Raw genomic sequence first — 18,857 nt, 5'->3', positions numbered from 1 at the left:
ATTTTTATTTCTTCCTCTTAAGTAATTACTTCTCCCTTAAAGGCTGACCTAAGTCTTAAAGGGTCTCCCAGTCTTGGGTAATTGTCTTTCTATCTTCTCTTGGGAACATCATGGTTTCTTCCTGTGGTGAAAACAGTCTTCCTTATGAAATGACCATGAACTGTGTGGTCTAACTGCCACGTCTTAAAACGTGAGCATCTCTCTCATTCCTCACGGCAGATTATCCATGTGTCAGCCACTCTGCAGTTTACCCACAGCATTATGTCGCTAGCGTTTGGCGACACTTGGAGTTACCTGTTTCATTCACGCGTGACTTGTTTGATGTCTCCTCCCCTGACTTGAGTGTAACATCCTGAAAGTGGGGACGGCTATCTTTTCCGAGCTCTGTGGAGAGAGGAGCCCTGGTCTGGCGCTCAGGGCTGAGCATGGACCGGCTGAATGACCTGCTTCACATTCACATCTTCCACTTGGAAGTGAACATCTGCAGCCCTGACTTTCCCCTGACCTTGAGTTCTCTATGTCCAACTGCCACGTGGACGCTTCCCTCCAAGGACTCACAAGCACCCACATTTACCATGCTCAAAGCCCCTTCCTCTGAGATTCTCCATGTTGCCACCACCCACCCAGTCAAGGAAGCCAGAAACCCCAGAGCAGCTGAATGCCCCCCACTTGCTAATTCTCCCTCACCCACCACCATCATCTCACCTTTGCCTAAATGCTCTGTTTCATCCACCCCCCATGCATTCCTCGCCCATTCCCTCCTGGACCACTGCCACAGCCTCCTCACTGGTATTCAGCCAGCGCCATTCCCTTCTCTAAACCATTCACGGTAGTGTGGCCAGAAGAATCTTTCTAAAATGCAAAGTTTATCTTGTCAACCTCGACCCCAGCGTCTTACAGTGACTCTCCACTGCTCGTGTGTAAGGCTCTTGGAGATCTGGTCTTGCCTTCCCCGCTAGCCTTATTTCTGACACCCACCATCTGCTAAGTATGAGACAACCAGGCAGGGCTGGCTCCACCACTCATGAGCTCGACCGGAGCACACTGACAAACCACAGCTTCCTCTGGAAGGGCAGTGAAAAAGACAAAGGTTGTAATAAAAATGAAACAGCATTTACTAAGTACTTGCCACACGCCAGCATCATGCAAAGTGGTTTTGTTAAGAAAACCTGGTTTTGTGCTGTGAGATTGGTATCATTACTATTACCATTTTACAAATGAAAACAGATCTAGAGACACTGAATGAATTGTTCAAGGTCACACAATTAGTAAGTGGTAGAGCTTCTGTTTGACTCCACCCTTCTTAACCTCTATGCCTGGATATAAAGAGCTTTGCGTAAGGCCTAGCAGATAGGGAGCACTCTGAATAAAAGCCTAAGTACCCGCAATTCTCACGCTCTCTCTCACCTTTGTGCTTTTGTATACAACGGGCAAATGATGACTGGCTGACTGAAGTACAGATAGGTAGACGGATAGAATTGAGTAGAACAGAAGTATTCCTTTTTGTACCGTGCCTTTACCCCCTTAGCCAACCAGTGACTTCAGGTCCTGAAGTGTGATGAGCCTCCCAGCAGCGTTACTTCCCAAGAACCCGTCACTGAGCTCCCTCCCTGAGTCAGACGACTTCCTCTGCTCTGATGGTCCCGTCTCTGCAGCCCTGCACCCGCCCACTCAGTCCCTCTGGTGCAGAGCAACGGTGCGCACCGGCTGGACACCTGAGTGAGCGGAAGGGTCTCTGATGAATTTCTTTCTTCTATACACAGCTAACTTTCCCTACAAAAATTCCTCTGCTGAAAGATTCCTTGGCAAATTCTTATTTTCTTTGTAAACTCATATTTTCATTTCCCCACCCTGACTTTTTCCGACCTGTTTTTCCTCCGTCGCATTTATCACAACTTCATTATTCATGAGCTCTTTGGAACGAGGACGCACCACTCACTTGCGTAGACGAAGCTCCCTCCTGGCATACAGCAGGTGCTCAAGAAATGTGTTCAATAAAATTTTTCAAAGTGTTTACTTTCACTCCAGTTAGTTAACATACGGTGTCATACTAGTTTCAGGTGTACGATATAGAAATACATGGATTCTTATTCATTTCCATTTTTTTTATTAACATGGAAATACCTCAGAGGAGTCTGTCCGAGAGCATTCAGAGCAATGGAAGATGGACCCTTTCGGGGCAGGTCGTCTTTCCAGTTCCTTTACATCCTATGGCGCGTGTGCAGCACAAACGTAAGAAAATTTATGCAAATTCATACTGCAGTACCGTATGCCTTTTTTGGTCCTCTCTGAAAATTCCCGTACCTTTCCTTACGTGTGCGTGTCCATTTCTTGCTGCTCTGCCCAAAGCTTCCCCCATGGCTCTAATAACCAATCCTAATCTGAGTTAATCTGTTACTTGCCAGGAATGCTATAATCCCCACATCGGGCAAGTGTTTTTTCTGACCTAAATCATATTCTTATGCTCTCTCCCTCTTTTTATTTTTGCTTTCCAAACATTTCTTTTTTTAAAAATAATTTTTATTTTGTTATATTAGTCACCATACAGTACATCCCCGGTTTCCGATGTAAGGCTCAATGATTCATTAGTTGCGTATAACACCCAGTGCACCATGCAATACGTGCCCTCCTTACTACCCATCACCAGCCTATCCCATTCCCCCGCCCCCCTCCCCTCTGAGGCCCTCAGTTTGTTTCCCAGAGTCCATAGTCTGTCATGCTTCATTCCCCCTTAAACATCTGATTTCTAATATTAGCCTCATTCGCTTACTAACCCTATTCACTCACTGATTCTAGACCTATTGTAATCTTGCGTATTTTCACTATAAACACTAAATTTCACCAAATGCACTGTTCTGTAGTTGAATACAGCTGAGCGTAGCAAAATGACCATCTCCAACACCTAAATCACAGATATTGAATGTGAGCCTCTGGTCCAGCCCTGGCTCCCCACCCTCACTGCTTTCTTTGTGCAGAAGCCTAAAGCGCTATTTAAAAAGACAAAAAAGGGATGCCTGGGTAGCGCAGTCCTTAGGCGGCTGCCTTCGGCTCAGGGCGTGATCCCGGCGTTCCGGGATCGAGTCCCACATCGGGCTCCTCCACTATGAGCCTGCTTCTTCCTCTCCCACTCCCCCTGCTTGTGTTCCCTCTCTCGCTGGCTGTCTCTATCCTGTCAAATACAGAAATAAAATCTTAAAAAAAAAAAAATAATAAAAAGACAAAAAAGAAAAAAAAAATGTGCTTGGACATGAAAAAATCTTTCCTCACTTTCCATCCAGCCCAGCCCCGCGTGTTCAACCACTTAAACCCCCGAAATGTTGCTGGCATTTAAAGCTAAACACAACTGTGAGTGCAGGAGGAGATCTGACTCTTCTGTGATTCTGATTACAGGGGCTCTCATCGCATCAACTCTGAGGCACAGAGTCTGATTTGTTTGACACCTTCTGCAGGTGTCTGTTAATATTTACATTTGATGTGGACAATTTGTCAAAGTCTAGCCGTGGCTTTGGAGAAACTCTCTGTTGACTAAAGATAAAGCCCAGGGTTTTTCAGGTCATACGAGGAAGCAATGGAAGAACGAAGATACCCTAAGACTTCTGGCTCCAAGTTTCTCGTTGGATTATTAACAACACCCTGCAGTGAGGAGTGAGGGAAAGCTTGCGTCTACACGTCAGTTACCATTCTCACGAATTCTGGATACAGGCCAAAGTCGACTTTCCCTTTGTGGACTGGCAATTTCCTTACTTAGACACATTTTCAGATGATTACGAGGTGACCAAACTTCTAGTCATTTTATTTCCAAATGCACTGTATGCCGAACGGAACTGAAGCTAACGTTCAACTATTGTGTCTTGGATGCAGTGCAAATACATGATGTCGTAATGTCATTCTCCTCTACCTCTTCCTCTGTCCATGAAAGATGCTAATTGATTGATTGAATCTTTCCCACTGTGTTTGGACTGAGTCGCAGAACCCTTCTTACCTTAGCCCTGCAGGGAGTTACTGTCCGTCAACCAGAGCCGGCTCTGGAGATGAAATTAACTTTTGCCCTAAGGTAATAACTCTGTGCAGCACCTATTTACTGAGTTCTCACAACAATAAAATATATCTTCAGTGAGTAACAAATGTTAGAGGCCATGCTTTCAAAGAAAGAGGGCCGAATCCTTCCTGACTTGTCTCTCGGTGTGGCTGGACTCCGCTCCTGAATTCAGCAGCCACACAGACGGGCCCGACCGCACTGTCCTCCGAGCCTGGGTGCCCACTCTCAGAGTTCTTCTTTCCCAAGGCTCTTCCTAGGAGGAGCTGCTATTATTCATTTCCTCCTTTCACCTGTGAACAAATGGGCCCTTTGGTCTTGAGGCTCCGGTCCTGAGCAAGTGGACGGACAGAAGAAATAGTGAGACACGCCCCAGGCTGAGAGGAAGAGAGAGAGAGCCCTCCGTGGTGGGAGCGGGTCCGCCTGAGCCCTGACGCTGGGATTCATTCGCGGTCTGCAGGAGGGGACAAGGAAGTTGGTGGCCGTCTGATGGCCTTCTAGGAAGGTCTTTCATTATTCTGGAATGTTTTGCTTTTATGGAGAAATCTTCCCTTTCTGATCTCTCCCGTTACAGCTGATGGATCAAAGCAGTAGACAATATGCGTTATTTCATTAAAATATCTCTGACACAGGGGAAATACTTGGTAAATATTTAGAGTGAATGAACGAGTAAATAAATAATTGGTGGGAGGGGAGGAAAGAGCCAGAGAATTAATCCCTAAGGCTGGAGCGGCTGGTTCCCCGCCCCTAGGCTGCTTGCCAGTGATGGCCTCCTCCGCGTCGCCTAGAACGCGGTCCCCGCATCGTCGCGTCTCCGTGCGCTGCAGCGGAAAAGGAGGTTATACAAGACACAGTTGCTCCGACCTCTAGTCCCAAACTGGTAAAGAGTTCTGTTTTGAAAGCCTCTGATGAATGGTCACAGCAGCCAGGGCAATAATTTAAGCAGGAAACTTGGCCATAAAAGGCAAGGAAGCGGCAAAGCCCTGAGACCTGAGAAAGCCTCACAGGCCGAGAACCTGTTTCGCGTCTCTTACACACATCCTGCCTTCTCGACTGGGCCTTGTGTCCCAAAATAAATAAAGCTGTGAAGAGGCCACAGTGGCCCAGCTCTGGCGAGCTCCTGGCGCAGCACCTGGGTCAGAATCTACCTAGAATTTTTATTCCAAGTGTCACCAGAAAATTTAGGTTTTTTCCAAGATTTGGAATGATCCCTTCCTCTGTCCAACCCAGGCCTGCCCACCTTGAAGCCAGACACTGACAATGTGCCCGCTGGGACGGGGCCCATGGGGCAGATGACCAGACCCCTTTCTTGTCTCTTGTTTCAGGGGACACGGTAGGGAGCTGCCTGGGGGTAGTTTGGTGGTCACTGCACTTTCTCCCACACGCTCCCCATGGCTCCCCACTCTTTCCTCACTGCTGGCTATTGAGGAGTCCCCTGCCAGACCAACGACCAACAGAGAAGGACACTTACTCCCAGTAAGCTTGTGCATGAGACACCTGTGAGGTCCCAGGTGTCGGAAAAGTTTCTACAGCTACCAAGAAACACCCAGAGAAGCAGTGAAACACCTGGGAAGCCCTCCCCTTGTCCCCCCGTCCCCCGCCCCCATCATGGCCAACTAGCCACGACGTCCTGTTGCTACAGCTCCTACATTATCCTTTCTCAGGGGGTCTTCTCTGCCACACTCCCACCGCCCCCTCTGCTTCCTCACTTCTCACCCAGACCTTTCTGGAGTCTTTGGGCCGGTCTCCCGGCCACCAGGCTCACAAACCTCCTGCCCATTCACCACAGGCCCCCAGAATGCACTTCCAAAAGCATGCCCACGACTGCGTCTAGCCCCTGCTTAGAGTTCCTCCAGAGCCTCCCGCGTCCCACTGAACTCACGCTCTGGTCCTCAGACTCCACAGCAACCCCTTCCTGACCTCCCTGAGCTGGTTCATTGCTTCTGCCAAACTTCAAGGGCCCTCAGTTCCAGGAACAGTCAACTACCCATGCCATGAAGTGCCTCAGATGCAGCTCGGCGTGACCTCCCTGTGGAGCCCTCTGTGTCACCTCCACGGGAGACACGGTGTCTGCCACACCTCAAACGCACGTCTCTGACGCCACTTGAGCTTGTTGCGGCTGTTGGTTCACACGTCTTCCTCCCAGAGGCGGGAGTGGCAGCGACTCTCCCTCTGCCTCTGGAGACAGCGACGGAGCCCCGAGGCTGTTTGCAGAATGAGCGATAAAACCATCACCCCACCTGCTACTTTTAATAGGCTCCGCCCGCCTCTGAAGCAGTACGGGGGCATTAAAACTTTTTCCAAGGTGGGAGGATTTTCAAAAGAACTTGGTAAACAGTTGAGCAATATCTTGTGAAATAAGAGAAACCAAGTTGCTTGGAAGCAGGTGAAAGGTTTAGCCCCTGACTCACTGTTCCCAGCTGACCCTCTCCGGGCAATCGGCCTGCTTCTCGTCTTTCTATTTCCCTAGTAACGTACTGGCCTTTGTGAATGAAACAGATTCTTAAAAAAAGTTTGTTTAACTGTTTTGTGTGTCTTGTATGTATACACGAGAACATTACTTAGATTTCATGAGGGCAGTTAGGGAGAAAATGGAACTTTTTAGAGTCTCTTCCTATTGGAAATCTGCTAAGGAGACCAACTGTTGGGTCTGTCAAAGGGTATCTGTATCTGAATTTGAAAGGGGACACTTAGAGCCTCACCTCTGTTCACAGAGGACTGTAAAAATTACCAGGGAATTTGACATTAAGGGAATTTCAAGGACGAGTTTTTTTAAACACAAAAAATATGACAAAAAGAAAGGTTGATCATTAAGACTCTATGCTACATGGCCAGGCCCTGTTCACAGATTGACTCATTTAATCCTCACAATGCTATCAGGCAGGGCTATTATTTGTCCTTTTCATAGATGGGAAACTGAGGCACAGGGCTCCCACCACTAGCAAGTGGCAGAGCTGAGGTTTGAACGAAGGTAGTGAGGCTTAAGCATCCAGGGCCTCAACCACTCTGTCAAAGTGCCCCTGATGAAAGACCTGGAAGGGATGGCTATCACTCAACCAGCTTCCTATAGGGTTCTAGAATGCCAAGTAACAAGGCCCCAGTCCCTGTCCTCAGGAAGCTGACAGGGCAGACAGGGAGAGGGCAAGACATGAGCATGTCCATCTGTCCATCCATGCATACGTAAACCACGTAGGAACCACAGGGAAGGACGCGTGAGACAGGCCGCCAAAGAGACGGGCACACGCTGCCCACGAAAGACCAAAGGGGCTCAGAGTGTGATCCCCGCCTCCTTGGCGCTGGTCAGGGGAAGCTCACAGGCAAACGGTGTCAACTCTATAGACAAATGGCGCGATGAACACACAAGGGCTGAGGCACTCAAAGGTTCCAAGTGAAGACAAGAGGCTTAAACATGAATTCACAAGAAAAAGGAAGGAATAATTGATTTAGGAGCAGTGCAGTATGAGTGAGGCAGAGGAAAATGATTTGTTTTAATCCATGGAAATCAACTGCAGCGTCAAAAAGCCATCCTTCAGAAATTGGCAACATAGGTATTTAGCTAGCCATGTACACACTGGCTCATCCCACTAAGGACAGGGGGGCTGCGGCACACCTCATAATGGGAGGGTTACGGGGAGAGCCTGGCCTATTCCACAACGGGGCTGGGTTGTGCTCCCCCTGACCCCTAGTTGTGGGCTAGGGCGTGTGGGTCCTGGCAAGTGAATGTAGCCTCTGACTGAATGACAGAAAGGATCCTGGGGCTCACGCCAGCTCATGTGCACAATGTTTGTTGAATGAATGAACAAACAAGTGCTGAACAGACATTTCACATTTTCCACAACAGACGGAAAAATTTACAAACTCTCTCTGTGTAAAATACGCGTAACAATATTACCTTTAGAGTTACCTGCTCACCTAACTGGGTTCCACGCAGGTGTCACTGTATCTCTGAGGGGCTAGAGGGCTCCAGCCAACGTGTGGCTTACGTATGGAATCAATTATTCCAGGGAGGGAAAAGAAGTGTCAAGAGAATTATCAAATTCTAGTTATGTGGTTGAGGAAAATAGACACGGAAGGAGTTCACGCAGTATTCAGATGTATTTGTGAATGAACTGCAGGAAGCTGCTGGCTAATGAGTGATTTGTTTGTTTTTTTCCCCCAATTTTTAGTTAAGGAAACGCAGATGCCAGAACAAGGACAAGATGAGCTAAGAACCTGCCTTTGCTTCCTCCCTCTCCTGCTTGGGGCTGGTCTCATTCAGCCCAGCTCTGGCGTGGAACTCACTCTGGAAGAGAGGAAGTGGAAAGGCCACAACCACAGCCACAGGATGGGGTGGGGGCCATTGACATCACTGAGGCTTGGGGATCCGCAACTACCCAGACGGTCAAAACTTCCGAGGTCTGAGTGTAATTTTCTTTGCTACTGACTTTCCTTGCCTTGGAAAAACAAAAAACAAAAAAACAATCAAACCAACCAAAAAAACCCAAATGACTGCCATCAATATACCTCCTTCGAACTTCACGAACTAGCACTGCTCAGTTGTCTTCCTCAAACATGGGCTTGTTATTGAAGATAAAGCAATTCTGAGAGTTTCTTTGACATGAGAGACTTTGAAAGCACCTGAATGGAAGGTGACTTCTCTTTGCTCAGGATTAGTTTTCTGGGGAAAAGAGGAAACATGCCCACTATGCATTTGGGCATGTATGACACATCTGAGGGCTTGACGTTGTGTCTTCTGCAGACCAGATCTTTGGTTCTTGAATTCCCAAGGTCAGGTGTTAGACTTTCAGTCATTTATGCTTTGCTTATCCCCCTCCTTCTCAGGTCTTGCCCAGACTCTCTATGTGGTCAAGAAGGGCACTGCCTGCTATGCACCAAATAGCGGGTTTCTCCTTAGCAGGTCTGATTTGCTCTGCTCACCACTTAGCACGGAGCCTGGCGCATGGAGTGCTTAGTGAATATGAATGAATAAATGGGCTGTAAAGACAATAAGGCTTGAAACTGGGCTCATCATCCCACTATTCCTTAGGCCATCATTTTCTATTACAAACAGAGTAAGGCTCCATCTAAATCCTGAGAACCTCTTTATCTGGAAACAGTGGCCAATGGAAGGGTACCCAGGAGAAGACCCAAGCCATCTCCCTACAAGGAATTAGCTGTCATGACAGTAACTGTGAAGGAGACATAAGAGAGCTGTCAAGCAAACTTAGCATTGATGTAAAATTAAGTTCTGGGACAAACCAAGTCATACTGGCAGATTAGAAGCAAGACAGAGGGCAGGGCAGGGCCTGAGCTACTGAGTGACATGCAACAGGCCACCCTCTCCAATTCCTCTGTCCTATAGATGAGGAATCCCCTGCCCAAACCCACGCAGTGGATAGTGGGAAGAGGCAAGGAAGAAAACCTGGGTGTTGTGATGTCCCATCCAAATCTCTTTCCACTGCCCCATCTGCCACTGGTCCACAGGGTCCAATGCTGTCCAATAAGCTCAGGAGGAGCCTTTAGACTGCATTTCTGTGCTGCAAACAGCAGGCTTCAGCTGTCAGGGGGTAAGGCTAAGCAGAAGAATCCGTGCTCCCGTGCATGGACTCTCCAGTGCACCTGGCTTGAACCCTCTGAGCCATCTTTTGATTGCACCCTCTCCTGAGTCACCCCTGCCCCAAGAAGGTGAGCAGGGCCAGCACTTCATAACCCTTACCGTGAGCTGGCAGGCTGTGCTAAGCACTTCCACAAACTATGGTGTCCTTTCAACCCCATAACAACCTCTCCGGTGCAGACTGTCATCGCGCCCATCTTACACATGGAGAAATGGGGGCTTCGCGAGATTACATAACCTGCTCTTGGTCCACAAATTTTAAGTGGCAGGGAGGGGACTTGATCCCAGGCAGTCACCCCAGAGGTCACCCTCTTGACCCCATGCCATACCGCCTACCGGCTGAAACGTTCCCGTGGACTTAGCCTTTCTTTCCCCGTCACCATAGTTGAGGACCATCTCACCCTAGACTGCTGCCCAGCCTCTTCTCCATCCTCTTCGTGGGTCTTCAGCCTCCCATCCATTTCTGCTCATCCCCCAAAACTGTGATTTCCCTACATCACTGAGAGGTTTTTTTTCTCACATCAACCAATTCTCCAGTTCTCTGGGGTTACCAGCAGGGTGTCCAACAATGACTCCCTCCGCAGGTTTGATAACTTGCTAGAACAACTCACAGAACTCAGGAAAGTGCATCAGTTACCATTACTGACATATTATAAAGGCTGCAACTCAGGGACAGCCAAGCAGAAGACAGGCGTAGGGCAAGGTATGCAGGGGCTGGTGGGGCTTCCGTGCCCTTCCTGGGCACACCACCCTCCCGGCACCTAAGTGTGTTCACCAAACCAGAAGCTCTCTGAACCGCATCATTTCGGGGGTTTTTATCACATATGCACGATCGATTAAATCACTGGGAACTGCTGATTAACTCAATCTCCAGCCACTCTCCCCTCCCACGAGGTTGAGGGAAGGCGGAAAGTTCCAATCCTCTAATCGTGGCTTGGAATTTCTGACTGCCAGTCCTCCTTCTGGAGCTATCTAGTGGTCCCCATTCTTCAATCATCTCATTAGCATACAAAAGACTCTTATCACTCAGGAGATTTCGAGGGTTTGGGGAGCTGTGTGCCAGGAACTGGGAATAAAGAGGAAATATCTATTTTTTATTACACCACAGTCACCCTCTGCTCAGAACCCTCCAGTGCCCATCCACCCCCACTGTTGACAACAGAAGAGAGCCCAAACTTTTCAGGGTGTCCTTCAGCCATATACAACCTCATCTCCCTTCATTCCTGCTGTCTCAGCTTTGGTCCAGGCTGGTCCAGAATCTTGCAGATTCCTACCTCTGTACCTCGGCCCCATCCTCCTGCCCCTTCACTGAATCAAAACATTTCACTGAACTGAAATTGAATCAAAACACTTCTTAGGATGATTTGTTTAGAAATGGGTGTAACCTCAGAGATGAGCTGGCTCAAACCTCTTATTTTTTAGATGAGGAACTGGTGATCCAGAGAGGTGAACGGCATAGCCCAGATTATAAATTTATTATCTCTCAAGAGAACAGTACTGATCTCTGAATTTCTGGTGACGAGTACTGGGGATGATAAGCTTCAAATTAATAAAATCTACGTAAACTTTCAAAAGTACAAATCACAAAACAAAACAGTAATGTGATTATACCAAATGAAAAATCTATATTCAGGGGCGCCTGCGTAGCGCAGTCGTTAAAGCGTCTGCCTTCGGCTCAGGGCGTGATCCCGGCGTACCAGGATCGAGTCCCACATCGGGCTCCTCGGCTGTGAGCCTGCTTCTTCCTCTCCCACTCCCCCTGCTGTGTTCCCTCTCTCTCGCTGGCTGTCTCTCTGTCACATAAATAAATAAAATCTTTAAAAAAAAAAAAAAAAAAGAAAAATCTATATTCAATGTAAGACACTATGGATTGAGTTAATAGACATAACATACTCAGATATTGGCAATGTCTAAAATTGATCACAGATCAATATCTAGAACTCCCGAAAATCATGAAAAATAGATTAAACTTATTTATTTAAAGATTTATTTTTGAGAGAGAAATCGTGCGCATGTGCAAGTGCGTGAGTGGGGGGAGGGGCAGGGGGAAGCGGACTCTCCACTGAGTGGGGAGCCCTACCTGGGGCTCCATCTCCCTTGACCTGAGCCAAAAGCAAGAGTCGGACGCTTAACTGACTGAGCCACCCAGGCCTCCCCCCATTTATTTATTTATTTATTTAGAGAGCGAGGGCAAGCATTCGAGTGGGGGGAGGGGCAGAGGAAGAGAGGGAATCTCCAGCAGACTCCCTGCTGAGTGCAGAGCCCAACTGGGGGGGGGGGGGTCATCCCAGGACCTGAGATCATGACCCGAGCAGAAACCAAGAGCAGACACTCAGTCGACTGAGCCACCTGGCGCCCCTCAACCCAATTTTTTAAAAAAGAGCAAAGGATGAGAACATGCAATTAAGGAAGAGGAAACTTGAAAAGTAAATAAGCCAAAGTCACCAGCTATTAGGAAAATACAAGATCAAATAACGAGATGACATTTCATACCTACTGGAAAGCTGGATAATGCTGCAGGATACGGGTAAGGATTGGGGGCTTCACATCTGTGTGGGTGTGGAGACTGGGGAGAACACAGCACTCCAGTCACTCAGGCAGCCATCAGTCAAAGTAAGGATAACATCCCTGTGACCAGCAATTCTGCCCTCGGCTATGGATCCCAAAGAAACCCTCACAGGCGGACGTGCAGGAAGCTATTCGGAGCAGCGTATTTGTGCCGCTCTAAACCATCACGGGGGGGGGGGGGGGAGAGGATGGTAAAACCTACGAAGGGCTCTGTGCAGCCTGACGCAGGGCATACACACATAGCCGACACGGAGTGACACAGACAAGCGTGAAACAACCCGCTTAAAAAAGCCGAAATCAGAGGGGGAGATGAACCATGAGAGACTATGGACCCTGGAAAACAAACTGAGGGTTTTGAGGGGAGAGGGGTGGCGGGAGGGTGATGGGTATTGAGGAGGGCACGTGCTGTGATGAGCACTGGGTGTTACATGTAGCTACTGAATCCCTGAACACTACATCGAAAACTAATGATGTACTATACAGTGGCTAACTGAACATAATAAAAAAAAAAAAAGCAGAATCAGACCTGTAAATACAGGGGATAAGCTAACAATTGCCAGAGGGAAGGAAGGGGTGTGGGCTTGGGCAAAATGAGTTGGGGGGAGTGGGCAATACCGGCCTCTAGTTACGGAATGCAGACGTCGCAGGAATAAAAGGCCCAGCATAAGGAGTATAGTCAGTGATACTGTAACAGTGTCGTATGGCTGCGCGGTGACACACAGTGGCTACACTTGCTGTGAGCACAGCATAACATACAGACTGGTCCAATCACTATGTTGCACACCTGAAACTAGTGTAACATTGTGTGTCAACTCTACTCAAATAAAAAAAATTTAAAAAACCAACTAGCTGAGGACAAAAGAAACAGAATGATCTGAGCAATAGAACGAGTTGGATAATTTAAGAACATAAGACCCTTAACTACGATGAAAGTTCTGCAAGTACACACAGAGACAAACTGGAACATCAGACGGAGGGGTTGCTCAGGCAGGAGGTGGGGAATGTTGATGAAAGGGGAGTTGATTCGAGGTCCCCTGGGAGCGGTAAGGTAGGGGCCACCGTCCCCACCCTGCCCTCGGGCTCAGGCACCAAGGAGCGGTTTGCTAAGGCTAGGGCTGCAGTCTTTTGCACAGAAAGTGGGCGCAGGAGCCGAGGCCAGCTACGAAGGAGGCTGCCCTTCTCCCCGGAAGCTGTGTTCCTCCCAGTGTACCCCGATGGTGGGAATCCCACCTCCTGAGGCGAATCTCTCAGACTGTGTGCTCTCGGGGGTTTTCACAAGTCTGCTCCACGAGGAAACGTTAAGAACAGTTTACACAATGGGCCTTAGAACAGATGTCGGAGGGGGCAGAGGAGGGGGTTGGAGTATGCCAGGCAGTCGGAGTCAGATAAACTGACGCTGTGAAACCCAAACCTTCCCTTCCACGCAGCGGCCTCCTCCTCCTCCTCTTCTTCTTTTGTCCCCCTGGCAGGGCACCCAGAACTAACCTCTACTGAGCACTTCCTCTGACCCAGCAGGGTGCTGGGGATTTTTACATTTGTTATCTTACGCAGGGCTCACAAAAGTCCTGCGCAGGGGGGTGGAGGTTATCCCTAGGGTTTCACAATCAGCGACCCGGAGGCTCAGAGAGAGGAACAGGCCAGCTCACACCGTGAGTTCATCTGGGCTGCCCTCCTCATGCCTCGGTGGACACGCACGCTTCCACCGAGACAGTGACACCAACTAGCGGCTTCTGAAACTCTCCCTGTAGAACTTTCTGCCTGGTAGCTGGGTCTAGGGGGTCTCCGGGCTCGCCTTGGGGCCTCCGAGGTATCAGAACCGCTCCAGCAGCGCTCGCTGGGACATGTCTAGAAAGTCTACACCCCCTCAGAGGCGCCCGCTCTCGGGATCTCCTGGGGTGAAGCTAGATTCTAGTAGCTTCCTCTTTGCCTTCTGTACCCTTGAGTCCTTAGACGTGGCTCCTCTAACGAAGTCCAGTTGCTAGAGAACTGGAGATGCCCCTTGACAACGGTTTTCCACGCTAACCAGAATCTCCAGCTTCCTGCGATTGAAGATGTGGTGAGTGAGTGGGTGGAGTGGGCCAACATTTACAGCAGAACGGCACTAAATTCCCTGAGAGTAGTATCATATAAGCAAAGTGACAATGAAAAATCTCTGTAAAACAAGAATACGGCAGAGCTTTATCACACACGAACGCATAACAAGAAGAGAATTCTATGCAGGTCAAGTCATGTTTGTCAAACCCCAGAACGGCACAGATGACGAGACACTATCAGGGACGTGGCCCTCACACTCCCCCTCTTTACCTCCTGTCAACATTATATAGTAGCCTATTTTTCCTCAGGCCCCAGTCCAATTACTTTGAGTGAAACTTGAGAGAAAATTATTCCATCCAACAAAGAGCCTTCTAAAGACTTCCCAGTGGTGACATGCTGTAACTTGCCCCCACTTGCTCCAGCCTCACCTAGAGCCCTATCATAACCACTCCGTGGGACGATTAACATCATGGGCTCAATTTCACTTAAAGAGGAAAACATTAGTATTAGGGAAAACTAGGAATTCTTCATTTTTTTTTCACCAAAAGGAGTTTACATAGCTGTGGAGAAAAGGGTGTCATAAAGAGAAAAGTTTAAGAGTGGTGATTTATATGTGAAATCAAAACAAACTCACATGATGTTTATATTACCCTTCTGGGAGGAAATGGAGATGTAAGCTGGTAATGATAAATTCAGTAAATATTTATTCTGTCATTATCCCACACAAAGCATCAGGTAGGTTGAGCTATGGAGATACCAATGATAAGAGAGCGTACAGGGTTCTTGAGACCCCCCCATTCTTCTGTGGAGTCCAGACAGATGCTGGTGAGCCCCACCCCCACCCCCACAGACTCAGAGGCATAGGGATCCGTTTGAATTGCTGTGCTTTCAGTGTCCCTGACAACCTTACAACCAACAATCAGAATGGAGAGCAACTCTCTCTGCCCATCTCTCATCTCTTTAGGATGGGCTTTCTTGTTGGTGGAAAAAACCAAACAACTCTCCTTATCTTTTCCTGTCCTCCTTTCCCCAAGTTTCCAGGGAAAAAATAACCTCTGTGCTGTTTTCATACCAAGTGTATTGTGAACCCTCTGTACCCCAGCCTGGACCACACCTCTCCTTCCATTCCCCCTGAACCACTGCTCTCTTCTTCCTCTTCTAAAGCTCTTAAGATTTCCTGTCCCCTGTTTCTTCACTGAATCCCTTTACTCTAGGATTTTACACTGGGTTAAACTTGGGTGGTGGTTTGATGAAAAAAACAAACTATACATATGTTTTGGTCATATTATTACTGCATAACCCTTCTCTGCTCATTTTCTAGAGTTCAGTCCAACAAATAAGGCATTGCCTTGGGGCGCCTGGGTGGCACAGCGGTTAAGCATCTGCCTTCGGCTCAGCGCGTGATCCCGGTGTTGTGGGATCGAGCCCCACATCAGGCTCCTCCACTGGGAGCCTGCTTCTTCCTCTCCCACTCCCCCTGCTTGTGTTCCCTCTCTCGCTGGCTGTCTCTGTCAAATAAATAAATAAAATCTTCAAAACAAAAATTTCTTAAAAAAAAAAAAAAGGCATTGCCTTTCAGAGAGCACTTGGGAGCTTGGACTTAAATTCTTGCACGTTTCAAGGGCCTCATCTCTTCAGCTGGACTGTCTAAATCTGTACCGCCAAATTGGTTTTATCGAAATTCTTTGAAACCCCAGTGTTTCAGCATTTTCGTTCTCTCTGGAAGTTTCTTTCACTTTTTAAAAAACCTGTAGAGTGGTATCTGGTAATAATAGGAACTAACATTCACAGAGGCCAGGCTGCGCGCCAGGCAACCCTCCGAAGCAGATAGGTTATCCCCATTTTACAGAGGCTGGGACTGAGGCGCAGAGAGACTAAACGCGCACGGAGATGGCGGAGCCAGGATTCCACCCAAGCTTGTGCGCTGCATCAGGCTCAAGCTCCGACATCTAAGGGATCTGGAATCCCTTCTTATCGTGTCTCTCTCTCTTTTGGAGCTGGTGACGAGGACATTGTACTCAACGTCTCCGACCCCGAGTTTTCCCTCCAATAAAACAGAAATAAAGCGTTCTGCTTCGGTCCCTGATTCTGCATAATTGCCAATGCTCCCACGCACGCCAGCTGGCGCCCTCGGAGGTAGGGCTGAGTCCCTCTCCTCCAAACAGCCCGTCTCGTCACGAGGGCCCGACCACACCGGTCCGTTTCAGACGAACCATCCAAGGGACTTCTGTGTCTGCATCTACCTGGCGCGCCGGCCAGAGTCGCGCCTTCTCCCCACGTGGCCCGGGGCGCGGTGCCAGCCCATCGGCTGCTCCCCCGCGCCGGTTTCCCCGTCGGTCCCGGACTCCTACCCCGGGGCTCCCCGGCTGGCCGCCCCCTTACCATGGCGTCGTAGCGCAGGGCGTTCATGAAGTGCGCCACCTCGGCGCCCTTGTACACGGTGAACCAGATGGTGCCCTGGTACTGGTCGCCGGCGTCCAGCAGCAGCACGTGCGGCTCGCTGCGGCGGACCCGCTGCACCTGGGTGAAGAGCCGCGCCACGCCGCCCACGCAGCGGCTGGCGTTGACGCACTTGCTCGAGTCCTCGCTGGTCTGCTCCAGCCGGCTGTGCACGTCGTTGGTGTGCAGGATGGTGAGTTCCCAGGCGCCGGCCGCCGGCCACAGCAGCGCGCCCAGCGCGAGGAGCCGCAGCGCCGGGGATCGTGCGGCTCCGGCGCCCATGGCCGCGGCGCGAGGAGCGGAGCGGAGCGGGCAGGCGGGCCGGGCGAGCGGCGGCGAGTGGCGGCGGGCGCGGCGGGCGCGGGAGCTCGGCGCCGGGGCCGGCGGGGCGGGGCGCGGCGGGGGCGGGCTCCCTCAGCCCCGAGGCCCGGCCCCACAGCCCGGCGCTCGCCTGCGCGGTCACCCGATCCGACCCTGGCGCCCGGGGCGCGCCCGGGCTGGCGGCTGGCACCCGCTGCCGGCGGCAACAGTAGGGAGGTTGTTCCCGGAGGGGAGCGGGCGGGGGCCGCGATGCCGGGGAGCCCGCACCCCCACAGCTGGCGGGCTGCGCTCTCGCGGGTGCGAGGGAGGGGCCGGAGGTTGCCGCCCGCGCCGTGGCCTCTCCTGAGGCGCGAGTTTCCCGAGAGGAAGGCACGGTTGTGCCGGGGTGGCGCGAGCTCATCCCTTGAAAGAGCGAAAGCGGGAAAAGAGGGGAAAGAAAAGATGGGCGGCATGAGGGGGAGACAGGAGCGCTTCGCCTTTTGGGCTGTGGAAGCCAAAAACGGACTGTGAGCCGGGGCTGGCCGCTGCCTTCCCAGCTGGAGAGCGCACCAAGCCCACGTTGTTTGGACGGAGAACCTCGGAATTTAAGACCTTTCCTCTCCAGCCCAGCGTTTGTGCGCAATGAAAGCTTTCGCCACGGAATGGCATTGGTGCGGGGACAGTTCTTGGAAGTTAAACGGACCATAGGAGTAAAAGCCGCAGCTATGTGGACGGGATGCTGCCTTCTGTTGCTTTTTTTAGGCATTTTTTTTCTGTCCAACCCCCCCCCCCCTTTAACTTAGGTTTTAAGGATGTGGGGGGTGTGTGTGTGTGTGTGCACATTAAGGCAAAGCTTTGGGCAAGGAAAGCAGTAATAGGAATGCAGTCAATAAATCATCATTATATAGAATTTAAAATTGCAGAATTTCCCTCTGTTTAGCCAACCGATTCCTGAGTGCACTCAGTTATCTAGTGTTTTGGGAACGGAAGAAGGGAATTAGTTTGGAGGTCCTATTAGGTGTCCAATGATTTATGCTTCGCAGAACAGCATATGTAGTCCTCACACTTGCCAAAATGCATCAAGTCAGTACTGCTGTTGTTGTTTTTAAACTTTTTGGGATTATATCTCTCTGTATATATAACATAAAAATTACCATCTTAACCATTTTTAAGTGTACAGTTCAGTAGCATGAAGCACATTCACGTTGTTGGGCTGCCATCACCACCATTCATCTGCAGAACTTCTTCAGCTTTCCCAAAGGAAACTCCCTAGCCATTAAAGGATAACTTCCTATCCTCCCCTCCCCCCAGCCCTCGGCAACCATCATTCTCTCTGCCTTTATGAATTTGAGTGCTCTAGGTACCTCATGTAAGTGAATCAGACAATATTTGTCCTTTTGTGGCTGACTCGTACTTCACTTAGCATAATCGTCCTCTTCAAGATTCGTCTATGTTGTAGCATGTGTCAGAATTTCCTCCTTTCAAAGGCTGAATTAGTCCGTTTTATGTCTGTCCATACCACGTCTTGTTTATCTAGTCATCCATCAATGAACACTGAGTTGTTTCCACCTTTTGGCTGTCGCGAATAATGTCGCCCTGAACACGGTGTATAAAAATCTGTTTAAATCTCTGCTTTCTGTTCTTTGCGTTTATCCCCAGAAGTGGAATTGCTGGATCATATGGTAGTTCGATGTTCAATTTCTTGAGGAAATGCCATACTTTTTTCTATAATGGCTGCACCATTTTATATTCCCAGTAGCAATGCACAAGAGTTACATTTTCTCCACATCCTTACCAACGCTTATTTTCTGCCTTTTGATAGTAGTCATGGAAGGGGTTTAAAGTAGTATCTCATTGTGATTTGATTTGCATTTCCCTAATGATTAA

The 18,857-nt window shown here is 49.5% G+C and overlaps 1 protein-coding gene across 4 annotated transcripts in view; it reads right to left on the bottom strand.

The window, feature by feature from the left end:
• Positions 1 to 17,009, bottom strand: part of NT5E (5'-nucleotidase ecto) — a 62,875-nt gene extending 45,866 nt beyond the window's left edge. For all 4 annotated transcript variants that reach the window (XM_048219614.2, XM_026506980.4, XM_026506981.4 and 1 more), the window contains exon 1: positions 16,614 to 17,009. In XM_048219614.2, the coding sequence (XP_048075571.1) occupies positions 16,614 to 16,952 (339 nt within the window). In that variant the 5' untranslated portion in view covers positions 16,953 to 17,009. The remainder of the gene's footprint in view (positions 1 to 16,613) is intronic.
• Positions 17,010 to 18,857: the final 1,848 nt, after the last annotated feature.

Source organism: Ursus arctos, unplaced genomic scaffold (assembly GCF_023065955.2).
Source record: "Ursus arctos isolate Adak ecotype North America unplaced genomic scaffold, UrsArc2.0 scaffold_29, whole genome shotgun sequence".
In the NCBI taxonomy this organism is placed as follows: domain Eukaryota; kingdom Metazoa; phylum Chordata; class Mammalia; order Carnivora; family Ursidae; genus Ursus; species Ursus arctos.
The sequence above is the reverse complement of the archived record's forward strand: the minus strand, read 5'-3'. Positions and strand labels throughout refer to the sequence as shown.